Source organism: Maniola hyperantus, chromosome 21 (genome assembly GCF_902806685.2).
Source record: "Maniola hyperantus chromosome 21, iAphHyp1.2, whole genome shotgun sequence".
NCBI lineage: Eukaryota > Metazoa > Arthropoda > Insecta > Lepidoptera > Nymphalidae > Maniola > Maniola hyperantus.
Genome location: NC_048556.1, coordinates 3,118,018 through 3,131,663, shown reverse-complemented (window position 1 = coordinate 3,131,663; position 13,646 = coordinate 3,118,018). Strand labels below are relative to the sequence as shown.

Below are 13,646 nucleotides of genomic sequence, written 5' to 3'. Positions count from 1 at the left end.
CAATTTTAATGCCCAATATGTCCACTGCCTGACATCCTGAAACTTTAAATCCCATGGGATATAGAATATACAATGCGACAAGGCTCTCTTGGCACTTGAATGACATTGACAGGGGGGCGCTGTTGGAGAACAAAGGCTAAAGAATATTCAAACAAGAACAAAGGGCACACTTGACGGCAACGTTAGTTCCGATTTTCGCCACGCGCCAAGATAGCCTTGTCGCACTGTATAGATATAGATCATAGATGGAAACTCTTTAATTTCCGGACTTCCAAGGTCTCCAGGACTTTCCTCCCTTCAAACAATTCCTTCGTAAAAAAAATTTGGACCCAGTTGGCCATAAGTACTTAAATATTAAGCGGTGAATTTTCCTTTTAGTCAACCCCCTCGAAGGGAGGAGCCGCTTTGTTTTTTTAATTAAATCTTAATTGGAATCGCACCCTCATAAAAGATAAACTTGGACAGGTTGCAAAGTTCAAAGTTATTTCGTAACTTGAAACAAGTTTTTAATTTTAATATAACTAGCATATTCCCGCGACTTCGTCCGCATGGACTACACTTTTAAATCCCTATTTCACCTCTTTAGGGGTTGAATTTTCAAAAATCCTTTCTTAGCGGATGCCTACGTCATAATAGCTATCTACATGCCAAATTTCAGCCCAATCTGTCCAGTAGTTTGAGCTGTGTGTAGATAGATTAGTCAGTCAGTCACCTTTTCATCAGTAGGTAGGTACCCTTATTACAAATGCGAAATTGTGTTTGTTTGTTTTTTTGTTTGTTTGTTGGTTTGTCCTTCAATCACGTCGCAACGGTGCATCGGATTGACGTGATTTTTTGGTATGGGTATAGATAAGGACCTGAAGAGTGACATAGGCTACTTTTTATCCCGGAAAATCAAAGAGTTCCCACGGGATTTTTAAAACCCAACTCCACGCCGACGAAGTCGCGGGCATCAGCTAGTATTTATGTGTTTAGATTTTATCAAAACAAAATTATTCATTACATTAGCTCCACTAACTCGAATCACATGCAACATACATGAGTGTGTCAGTTACAACTTGTAACATTAGCTTTTACATGTTGTTTTATATTATGTGCACCAAAACCATAATATTAGTTGTATTAGTTGATTGCGACATCAATATATAAATACCTATGACAGACAAGAGATTTTGTTAAAAATAACCTAATAAAGATAAATCTTATTTATTTATTTATTTTATTTTTATTTTATTTAATAGGAAGCTTATCTTATTAATACTAGCTTATGCTCGCGACTTCGTCCGCGTGAACTACACAAATTGCAAGCCCCTATTTCACCCCCTTAGGGGTTGAATTATCAAAAACCCTTTCTTAGCGGATGCCTACGTCATAATAGCTATCTGCATGCTAAATTTCAGCCCGATCCGTCCAGTAGTTTGAGCTGTGCGTTGATAGATCAGTCAGTCAATCAGTCAGTCAGTCAGTCAGTCACCTTTTCCTTTTATATATTTAGATTTTAATTGTTATATTTCCTTTATGTTAAACTAAAATCATACTAATTGTCCAATGTATAAACTAACAACTTGTGTTGTCCTTGTGATGTCTAGGTCTAACAAAGGATAGAAAGAAAAGTCTCTCATGAAAGGAATTCAAGAACCAAATTACAACGATGTTTTCTCCACTGAATTGACATTGGCGGAATTATTGCGGACCACAAAACCGCAGTACATAGAGCCATAGACAAGAAAAGATGTAACCATATTGGTAGTTATTGACAATTTTTAGGGTTCCGTACCTCATAAGGGAAAAAAGGAACCCTTATTTGTCTGTTGTTGCCTATGTTGTCTGTATGTAAGTCTGTCTGTCCTGAAAACCTATAGGGTAGTTCTCGTTGACCTAGAATAATGAAATTTGGTAAGTAGCTCTTATAGCACAAGTAAAAGAATAAAACCGTAAACTGTGAATTTGTTGTTACATCATATAAAAAAATTACTTTCAAAGCAAGATAACTATAGGTACCAAGTGGAGTATCATATGAAAGGACTTTACCTGTACATTTAAAAAAAGATTTTTATTTAGTTTTATGAGTAATAGTTATTGATTTATGGTGCAAAATTTCGAAAAAAATACTAATACAAAAATTTTTTTTGTATTAGTATTTTTTTCGAAATTTTGCAGAGTAGGTACAGAACCCTCGGTGCGCGATTCTGACTCACACTTGGCCGGTTTTTTTACATTTAAAATTACCGCTATCAAACGATGATAGTTGTGTAAACTAATTAGTTTAGATTAACTAGGAGTTTTTTTTTTGTATTGCTTACTTTTATATAGCATCGTTTGTTTTTGTCTTGTCATAATGATATCATTTTTGTAATAATTATAATCATCATTTATAACTTAATTAAACAAAGTTTATCTTTCTAATATTATGTATTATTTGATTCTAAAATAATAGCCGAATCGTCGGTATAAGTCCCGCAAATTGCTAATGCGCGTGGCCGCCATTTTAGTAACGTCAGCACTAGACTGAAGTTTCGAGCTGATGGTATATTTTTATTTCGGCTGGCGTCATTTCGATGTGGAATGGCGACCTCGCACCGGAAGACGCAGCGTTGGAAGATCCCCACTAGGTTGACGGACGATATCAGACGAGTCGCAGGGAGCCGCTGGATTCAGGCGCAAGACCGTGGCGTGTGGAATTTCCTATAAGAGACCTATGACCAGCAGTGGACGTCCATCGGTTGACGATGATTATGTATATCATCTTATTTGACAAAGCCTACCTGAGGGCGTACCGACATAATTAAACTCTTTATAGCGCAATTTATAACGCAATTTATAACTTAAGACCACGCGATTCCCTTCGAGAGAAATTTAAGGAAATAGATATCCTTACTGTAGCCTCTCAATATATTTATAATAACATAATTTTTGTAAGACAAAATATTCTTAGTTACAAGAAAATTGGTGATCTACACAATAGGCTAACTAGAAACAGAGACAAACTTGCAGCTCCTACCTTCCGCCTCAGGAAAGTCCAAAAGTCATTTGTGGGTATGGGTATTACCTTTTATAATAAAATCCCGCAAACTATTTTGGACTTACCTTTGCACAAGTTTAAAAAATCTATTAAAAATATGCTCCTGAAAAAAGCATATTACACAATTGAAGATTATCTAAATGATAAAAGAGCGTGGATTTGACCTGCAGCTCGTTCCAGCAACGCACAAGACTGCAAATACTATTTTATACATGGCATAATCTTGTACCTATATCAAATATTTGAAAAGAGCAACCGCCGAGTTTCTTGCTGGTTCTTCTCGGCAGGAAAGGCATTCCGAACCAGTGGTAGATGCATCCGACTATTCGTAAGCACTTGTAAAAGTTTATACGAATAAAAAAGATTTTCATTTCATTTCATTTCATTTTCATTTCATTTCATTTCATTTCATTTTAAAAGAGAAATCTCAAATTACACAAGTCTTGGTTACCCTAACCCATAAATCATATTAACGCGAATGCTGAGCCGTAGAAACAATAAAGCTTGAAAGCTATATTCCTGACAGCATCTGCTCTGCAGAGTGTAGACTCGGCCGCGCCAGATGTGCTTCCGAGTACCGCTCCAATAGAAACTGGGTTATTCATTAACATAGGTAGGTACTGATTCTGAGCACAACTAAATTTTATTAGAGCATTCAAATCCTCTTCTTACTAATATAATATGAAAAGGACAGACATAGTTTGACAGTTTTAAGTTTAATTTAGAGCCGTCGGACCTAGTGACTTTAGCTGCCAGTCGCGAGCGTATCGTTTAAATTTGTAGCGTGCACTAAAATTTAGAGCCTATAAATGTAAAATTCATGTTCCGTCCTTTTTAGCAATATTAAAAAGAAGAGTTAGTAAGTTAGTTTAGCGAAAAACAACAGAATCAGCGCTATTGGCTCAGAATACATAATAGTACAACCAGTCGGAAATATCTGAGAACCTGGCTTAGTGACGTCATGCAACGCGCTTGCATTGGCACCGGTACTGGATAGGCGAAAATGATCGAGCTGCGGGAAAGCGCATTCCAGCGAGGTGCTCAGATATTTCCGACGTGTTGTATCACTGAAGCTGTGATAGCCTAGTGGTTAGGACGTTCGCCTTCTAATCGAAGGTCGGGGGTTCGATCCCGGTCACGCACCTCTAACTTTTCGGAAATTTAAATGTAATTAAATATCACTCGCTTTAACGGTGAAGGAAAACGTCGTGAGGAAACCTGCATGCCTGAGAGTTCTTCATAATGTTTCCGATAAGAAATTTAGTCAAAAAATCACTTCATTTTATTACTACAGTCCAAGACCCTATTCCATTATTTTATGAGGATCAATAAAGGGTACACTGTGGCTTGGACCTTAGTTTGTTTTATGGTTATTTATTAGGCAATAAAGCAATGTCTTTAATAGTTTCTCATGTTGCTGTAAAAATCAATCAGACCAACACAGTCTATAAACGCTACTATAGGTAAGAATAATTAAAAAAAATCTTTTACGCATACAAATAGGCACTTACTTTTTTTAATTCTAAAATGAAAATCCATATCCATACTAATATTATAAATGCGAAAGTGTGTCTGTCTGTCTGTCTGTCTGCTACGTTTTCACGGCTCAACCGTTCAACCAATTTCGACGGATGTACAGAGATAGCTTGGATCCCGGGGAAGGACATTTTTGAAAACTTAAATCCACGCGGACGAAGTCGCAGGCATCATATTGTCTAAATATATAAAAGGATTGACTGACTGACCGATCTATCAACGCACAGCTCAAACTACTGGACGGATCGTGCTGAAATTTGGCATGCAGATAGCTATTATGACGTAGGCATCCGCTAAGAAAGGATTTTTGAAAATTCAACCCCTAAGGGGGTAAAATAGAAGTTTGAAATTTGTTTAGTCCACGCAGATGAAGTCGCGAGCATTAGCTACATATTACAATAATTCGGCTTCGTAGAGCGTTGTCTCTGTCACTCATACCTATGTGACGTTTTGTCGGTCTCAACGACAGAGACAATGCTCTACAAATCCGCTGGCTCTTTCTAAATAACGATGTACATTATTTTCTGCCGCATTCTCCACTTGTAGGTACCTTTTACAACCTTATCGGCCTGAATTTTACACGAGAGTATAAAACCTTGTTTAGTGCTGCTAATTATTGCAAATTGCAATAAACAAAGAGGTTTACTTAGTCACTATAACTGCGTCATAGTTTAATGCGGGTTATTGCGTAACGCCCTCTCAATCAAAATCTCAAATTGGGAATATAGTTTATGCTCGTGACTTTGTCCGCGTGGACTACACAAATTTCAAACTTAGGGTTGAATTTTGAAAAATCCTTTCTTAGCGGATGCCTACGTCATAATAGCTATCTGTGTGCCAAAATTCAGCATGATCCGTTCAGTAGTTTAAGCTGTGCGTTAACAGATCAGTCATTCACCTTTTCCTTTTGTATTTTTTTTGTGAAAACTTTAACAGCCTTTATGTGAGGGCAGGGCGCAAATCTCCCAGGTTCTCGAAATGTATAGTCTGCAGTTTTTTTGACACTCAATATAAAACCTTAGCTAAATGTATAAAAAGTCCTGATTAATACAATCACAAACCCTTGGCCCTAGAAAGCTGAAATTTTGCACAGAGATTCCTTTATATAATACTAGCTTATGCTCGCGACTTCGTCCGCGTGGACTACACAAATTTCAAACCCATATTTCACCCTCTTAGAAGTTGAATTTTCAAAAAACCTTTCTTAGCGGATGCCTACGTCATAATAACTATCTGCATACCAAATTTTAGCCCGATCCGTCCAGTAGTTTGCGCTGTGCGTTGATAGATCAGTCAGTCAGTCAGTCAGTCACCTTTTCCTTTTATATATTTGGATATCCAAAGAATTCCTTCTCCTTACTCCTTCCATTTGATCGGATCCAAAGGCGGGCTGTTCGACTTGTGGACGATCCCAAACTAACCGCCTCGTTGGAAAGCCTGGAGCACCGCAGAGACGTTAGCTCTCTATGCGTGTTCTATCGCCTGTATAATGGGGAGTGCTCTGAAGAGCTTTTTGACCTCATTCCACCCTCTTTTTTCTACAACCGCACCGCGCGCCACCGTAAGGAATTTCACCCTCACCATCTGGGTGTCTGGTGCACTTCGACCGTCCGCTGCGCCAGATCCTTCTTTCCACGCACGTGCAAACTGTGGAACCAACTCCCATCGGCGGTGTTCCCACTAGATTATAACATGGGGTTATTCAAGGGGCGGACCAACAAATTCCTAAAAGGCCGGCAACGCATCGGCGGCTCCTCTGGTGCTGCAAATGTTCATGGGCGGCGGTAATCACTTAACATCAGGTGACCCGCCTGCTCGCTTGCTCGCTATATCTATTAAAAAAAAAAAAAAAAAAAAAAAAAAAGAATAAGACCGTTCTTTTCAAAATGCCCACGGGAACGCAACCACGCAGCCGCGGGTGGAGCGCTAGTTGTTTCTAATAAATACCTCTCTTTATAATATTTTTATGTATATTTTTAGTATTATTTCTAATATAATAACAGCTTACGTTTCAACAGCAACCTTATATCTCTAGCAGCTTTAGCTGCTCCTAAAATTCTATTCTAAAATCTACCATAACTTTTAGTAAACCACTTGTCTGTATAGCAAAAAAAAATCTTGATCACTACGCTTGAACTTTTCAGTCACTATTCCACCCGTTTCATTTATTACGAGTAATATCTTGTAACTTGTGAGCATCTTAATTTACGAATGCGATTGCGATTGCGACTGCGTTCTGCAACTGTCCTCTGTTCGATAGGAAAACAGTAAAATTGATCGCTATCGGTTCTGCGTAAGTGATTCACACGCCCTTGGGCCTCTGGTTTTGTTTATCCGCAAGTTTGACTTCTGTTTCATCATGAACTTTATACACATAACTAGCTGATGCCCGCGACTTCGTCCGCGTGGATTTAGGTTTTAAAAATCCTGTGAGAATTTACCGGGATAAAAAGTAGCCTATGTCACTCTCAAAAAAATAAATAAGATTGAATTTTCAAAAATCCTTTCATAGCGGATGTCTACGTCATAATAGTTATCTGCATGCCAAATTTCAGCCCGATCCGTCCAGTAGTTTAAGCTGTCCGTTGATAGATCAGTCAGTCAGTCAGTCACCTTTTCCTTTTATAAATATAGATTATAGACTTTAAATACCACGTCATCACGTCTCTTTCAATGCGATAAAATTAGAATGATTCCATATTACCAGTGGCGTGAGATTCATAGAGGCATGGAAGTACTGCTTACCCTAGTAGAACTTACCAGTGCCCATTTTTCTTTATGACCTGCCATTCAGTAGGTATATCTAAGGCCTATCTTAGTAATGCTTACCCTGGCTTCTAACTCTGTGCACGCCATTGACTTCTACCAATTTCCTTGAAATTTACACTTGTACCTCTTTATTGGCACAAGGTTTGCGTGTACAGATTATACAATAATATACGAACACTGTACAGACGGTACGGGTTGTACAATTAGATATAACCCACGTTGAATGACAGCTCCGATAAGGCCCGGCTCCAAATATTTTCCTTAATTTTTAAACCCATTCGCAGCGGAAGGACTTCCATGGCGTATTGAAAGAAAACGGAGCTGGTATTCTTATTTCCTGTGTATTCAAATACATTAAATAAATAATCTTTTATTCAGACTAAGGTTCATATTAATGTTTGCTTTATTTAAATTAATTTTTGTTAACAATAAACATTCATACTTATACCAAATTTTGCGCAGAGATTAGTTTGCATCCCGGAGGCTATTTATGTATACTTCGGATATTTTTATCCCAAGAAATAACAGGAATTTTGTAAACCTAAATCTCCGTGGCAGAAGTAATGGGTATCACCTATTTGGTACAGAGAAGAGATAGCTTTTTTTAACGCTGGGAAATGTGTTTATGCTTCCCCCCCCCCCCCCCCAGCCTCCATGGAGGGAAGGTATGTAGGACTCGCCGGCCGAGAGGCGACCAGAATACCCACTAAAACCCAGCGGCGCTTCTGCGCTTCGCCTGGCGACTCTGGGTCACAAGAACACCGAAGCAATCAACCGCGACCCAGTCAGCGACGTTCGCCGAGGCGGACCATCCACCACTGAACCGATAGGTATATACAGCGGTTCCATGCGACTTGTTTGACGTTGTCAGTCCACCAGCTAGTCAGGGGTCTGCCAACCACATAATTTATCAAACCTATTTTCAATTTAGGGTTAAGGGAGGTAAATATTCAACAGCTTACGTAAAGGACGACATTTTTATAATATAATAAATACTTATACTAATTAAATGGACCAAATACGGCGCAGTATCATTCTACGACAAGCGAATGTCCTATTACCATAAATATATTTATTTCTTAAAATCGTTAATCTTAACGCATATAAAGTGTTTATTTTGCAAAACACGGTCACAGGAAAAATCTACGTGCTTGGTACTAAGTGCGTTTAACATACAGCCTGAATTGCAATAAATATGTATATCTTGGATAGGGTTGCCACCACTATATCCATGCTAATATTATAAGTACGAAAGTATGTCTATCTGTCTGTTACCATTTTACGACTCATAATTATATTTCGCGGCCCCTCAGTTTAACCGATTTTGACCAAGTCTTGTAAAGACTGTCTTGGGAAATACTTAAAAGAATTCGCACGGAATTTTTAAAAACACAAAACGCACATGAATGACGTTGCGATCATCTTATTGTGTTTGGTACAGAGATAACTTGGATCTCCGAGCAGAACTTAGGCTACTATTTGGAAAATCAAAGAGTTCCCACGGAAATTTTCAACAACCTTTAGCCACAGGGATAAAGTCGCGGGCATCATCAAAGGAAAAATTATATTTAGCAGGATAAAATTTAGCCTACCCACTCTGGCACAGTCTGGCTAGACTCGTCAAAATGAATCCCGTGGTTTAAAAAATACTATTTACTATGTGATGCTCGCGGGTTCGCCCGCTTGGATGAAGGTTCTTAAAATCCCGTGGGAACTCTTTTATTTTCCGGGATAAAAAGTAGCCTATGCTTTTCCCCGGGATATACCTAAGCTATCTCTATACCAAATTTCGTTAAAATCGGTTGGAGGGATGAGCCTGATGAAAAGCTAGCAGACAGATAGACAGACAGACGCACTTTCGCATTTAGTATGGATATGGATTATGATGAGTTGTGTTTTCAATGATATTATCAACCGCTTTGGTTGGTTCACAAAAGGGGCAACCTTAATTTGAGACTAAATGTACGAGATCATGGCATTAAATATCCAAATAAGGCTGGGATTTGTAGACAAGAGTGATTATACCAATTACTACTATATATTGCCAACGCAACTTATTCAATTCAAAATTCATGTATGTATAATGTATATACCACGGCACGGTCTTTACCTTTTAAGTTTTTTTTAATATTTGTGTGACGTCTATACAAGTTATTGCTTAGCGTTCTAGTATGATAGCTCTTGGTAACCGATTAACATTTTTTATTCAATGACAGGACTAACTTGACTACGATCTCACCTGGTGCTAAGTGATGATGCAGTCTAGATGGAATTGGGGTAACTTGGAAGGGGTATGGCAGTTTGTGGGCTTCCATACCATTAGGGGTCCCGCTATTACTAAGCCTTCGCTAACCATCCGTTCGTCCGTGCGTCCATTCGTTGGTCCGTCCGTCTGTCAGTTCGTCGATCTTTGAGTTTTCGCTCCAAAAATTTTATGAGATAGTACCAAATTAGTTCATTTTGTTCTCATAAGAGTTTGAGCTTTCTCTATTCTGATTAATCCGCGTGCGTGCTTTAGTATATGTTTCGATTTTTTCTCTTAGCTCATGAAATATAGAGTGTGTCACTTGGGGCTAAAATATTTTTTGGCCCCGGGTTTTGGATTTTTTGGTTATTTGAATTCCTCGCTACGCTCAGGATTCAAAATAACGCCTTCTAGGAGCAAAATATCACTTTGGTCCTTGTAACACAAATAACCATTTCCGAATAGGTATAATCACTACCCTTATTATAAATGCGAAAGTGTGTTTGTTTGTTGGTTGATTCTTCAATCACGTCGCAATGTAACAATGGATCGACGTGATTTTTTACATGGTTATAGTTAAAGACCTGGAGAGTGGCATAAGCTACTTTTTATAGCTAAAGAGTTCCCTCGGGATTTCTAAAAAACTAAATCCACGCGAACGTAGTCGCGGGTATAAGCTAGTGAAAACTAATTTTGTTATTATCTCATAAATTTTTTTAGAGCGAAAACTCAAAGACTGACGAACTGACAGATAACATAGTTTTATCTTGTTTGGTATCACGTAACAGATAATTCGCTTTACATAACAACAGCTAACGACGCTGTTTCCACTATGTAATTATTTACAGCTTAGGTAAAACTGCCTCATCAAACATGTCTCGAGGTTTTCCTAACAAAAATAGCTTCTTTAGATGTTCCAACAAGTTGGTTCCAACGCTTTCCAACCTATTCTAACTTATAGTGTAAAGTTGTAACTGTTAGTTGATTCATTTGCATTTATCAAATGTAAATGAGCCATTTTCAGTTTATTGAAAGCATAATTTGCATCAAAACATATTCAATTTTGAAGTTACGAGGTGTCACGTTTAGAGCGACGACAGAGTGAACGAGGTGACGATGTAATCTGCGTTAGTTAAAATGTACTGCGTTAATTTTGTTCAATATCAATTCGGTGATAACAAATTTTATCACAATTTTTTGTTTTTTGATTTTTCCTTTTCGGGGTTCCGTACCCGAAGGTGCCATTACTAAGCCTAACTATTACTATTATAATTATTATTATTATCCATCCATACGTCCCTCTGTCTGTATCTCGTGAACCGTAATAGGTAGAGAGTTGTACAGAACGTATATTTCTGTTGCCGCTATAACAACAATCCTCGTCATCATCATGATCAACCCATCGCCTGCTCAGTGCTCACTACTGAGCACGGGTCTCCTCTCAGAGTGAAAAGAGGTTTGGTATGTGCGGATTGGTAAACTTCACACACCTTTGAAAACATTATGGAGAACTCTCAGACATGCATAACAACAATAATACCTTTTGCTCCTGAAATGGATTTGGTTTCGTAAGGCGTTATAGTAAGCCTCAGTTAGCGTGCGGCTATACTGTTCTAAGCGAGCCCCTAGGAGAATATGTCAACTGCCGACCAAAATTGGAATTGAAAATTGGCATGTTTAGATTCCTTTAAACTGCCCCATCAAACATGTCGCGAGTTTTTCCTAACTCAAAGGCCCACGGCTATCGCTGACGAAGTGACGTGGTCAGCGATTAAAGGACGTAAGTACCGACTAGTTATGATAAACACTGATAATCTCATTCTAGAGCAACGCCTCAAGTGCACGCGCGTTTGTTTCTTGCAACCGTGGAATTCCATTAAAAAAAACTTTTTAACCTTTTCGTAAAAAATTGTTTAAAAATACCGCGTAATCTCTTTCGTGCATCTGGGTACGGTTTTTCGAAAATCGAATGTCGTCCGTGTTTTTATTAGTGATGTGCATTATTTATTTTGGAGTGAACTAGTTTAAGATACAAAGTACTTTACCGTTATAACGTTATTCAAACACAAAGTTAATTTGTATGCACAAAATTTAATAACACACAGGTGTGTTGTGTGTGTCGATTTATACTCGTGAGCTTTAATCACCTAGTGTTGGAACTAAAACCGGTTATTGTGTAACTTTTTGGAGAAAATAGCTTCGTTAAAAACGTGAATTCACCGGGAAACTTGTTAATGATCGAGATTTTTTTCTGTGATGAAAGTGATATGAATCAGTGTTTATGGAGATACGCGGGCGCGTGCCGATTCGTTGTTTAGTGTATTGTGTGAAGTGATAAGCAATGAGTGTTCCAAATTTGAGCGTGGACCAAATTACAGGTGATTTACTTTTTTTTCCCATGTTAATATCTTTGATTGTTTTACTTTGTGCTACTTTACTTTACCTACCTAATTTACCTTTTCTGGATACTTCTTTATGTCATTTGTTTTATAATTAACTAACTGATGCCCGTGAGAGGACAGATATAGCTTGACAGTTTTAATTTTAATTTAGAGCTGTCAAACCTCGTGACGTTAGCTGCCAGTCGCAAGCCTGTTGTTTAAATTTGTAGAGCGCACTAAAAATTAGAGTCTTAAATGTAAAATCCATGTTCCGTCCTTTTCTAGCGTTATTAAAAAGAAAAAGATGCAGATACCTACTCTAAATTTACTTTAGAGAAAGACAACAGAATCGGCGTCAATATTCTGTCAAAATAACAGATCAAGTTACTTGTAATCTAATGATGCTTACTTCATTTTATAATGATGTTGTCACACAACGATATCTAATCATAATGAGTCCAAAAGTTAATTAGAATAAAGAATATTTGGTAGTTATTGGTACTGTATGATGTGACAAGCTTTGATAGCCTAGTGGTTAGGACGTCCGCCTTCTAATCGGAGGTCGGAGGTTTGATCCCGGGCACGCACCTCTAACTTTTCGGAGCTATGTGCGTTTTAATTAATTAAATATCACTTGCTTTAACGGTGAAGGAAAACATCGTGAGGAAACCTGCATGCCTGAGAGTTCTCCATAATGTTCTCAAAGGTGTGTGAAGTCTACCAATCCGCACATGGCCAGCGTGGTAGACTATGGCCAAAACCCTTTTCACTCTGAGAGGAGACCCGTGCTCTGTAGTGAGCCGGTGATGGGTTGATCATGATGATGATGATGATGATGATGATGATGATGATGATGATGATACTGTATCAAATGCTACATACTAATTATCTATACCTACAGTACGCAGCAGAAATTAATATGTATATCGACCTATAGAATGAGATTTCGGCTTTGTAGAGCGTTGTCTGTGTCACTCTATGTGACGTTTTGTCGGTCTCAGCGACAGAGACAATGCTCTACGAAACCACTGTCTCTTTCTAAAAATCGATGTACAGTATTTTCTGTTGCGTACTGTTCTGAGATTTTCGACTTCCTTACTCTACCTTAGAGATAATAGGTACACAAAAAAAACACCCAACCTACATATAATAATATGATATTTGATTTTAGTAAACATTGTTGAAATGAACACGTAAATAAGGAAAAAGAAAAATCTCGAGTTTTCTTTCCCTCACTTTAAAAAGTTAATAAAACTCCCTTGGGAACTTTGTGTTTTCCGAGATAGAAGTAGCCGTGTCACACTCAGGTCTCTATATTTTATATCCATGATTTAAAAAAACGTAGGAATTGTACGCGACAGGTCGCTATGGCAATCGGGGACCCGCACAGTCCCCGAGCTAACCAGGTGCGGGCGAGCGCGGGTTAATGACGTGCTGGTTTGCGGGGCGTCCCCCTCTTCACACCCCGATTGCCATCTCGTCCTGTCGCGTATTATACCTATTCAATGAACCAAAGCTTAATTTGCTGTAATCCGCTGAAACAGGTCGAATCTGTATGACACACAAATCCCAAAACACACTCGACGCACGTTTCGCCCCGACACCGGAGCATCCTCAGGAGATGTAGACCTTACAATGCACAATTGCAAAGCTTAATTGCAAATATTAATTTAAATTGTTTTAGGATTTGTGT

General features: G+C 38.4%; 1 protein-coding gene across 7 annotated transcripts in view; it reads left to right on the top strand.

The window, feature by feature from the left end:
• Positions 1-13,646, top strand: part of cv-c (crossveinless c) — a 346,801-nt gene that overhangs the window by 254,725 nt on the left and 78,430 nt on the right. Inside the window, exon 1 of one of the 7 annotated variants that reach the window (XM_069505880.1) lies at positions 11,443-11,950. The exons of 5 other annotated variants lie outside the window; for them this stretch is intronic. In XM_069505880.1, coding sequence (XP_069361981.1) covers positions 11,914-11,950 — 37 coding nt within the window. In that variant the 5' untranslated portion in view covers positions 11,443-11,913. Of the gene's footprint in view, positions 1-11,442; positions 11,951-13,646 lie in introns of those variants that run through there. One more of the 7 variants, XM_034979898.2, reaches the window with a different exon arrangement.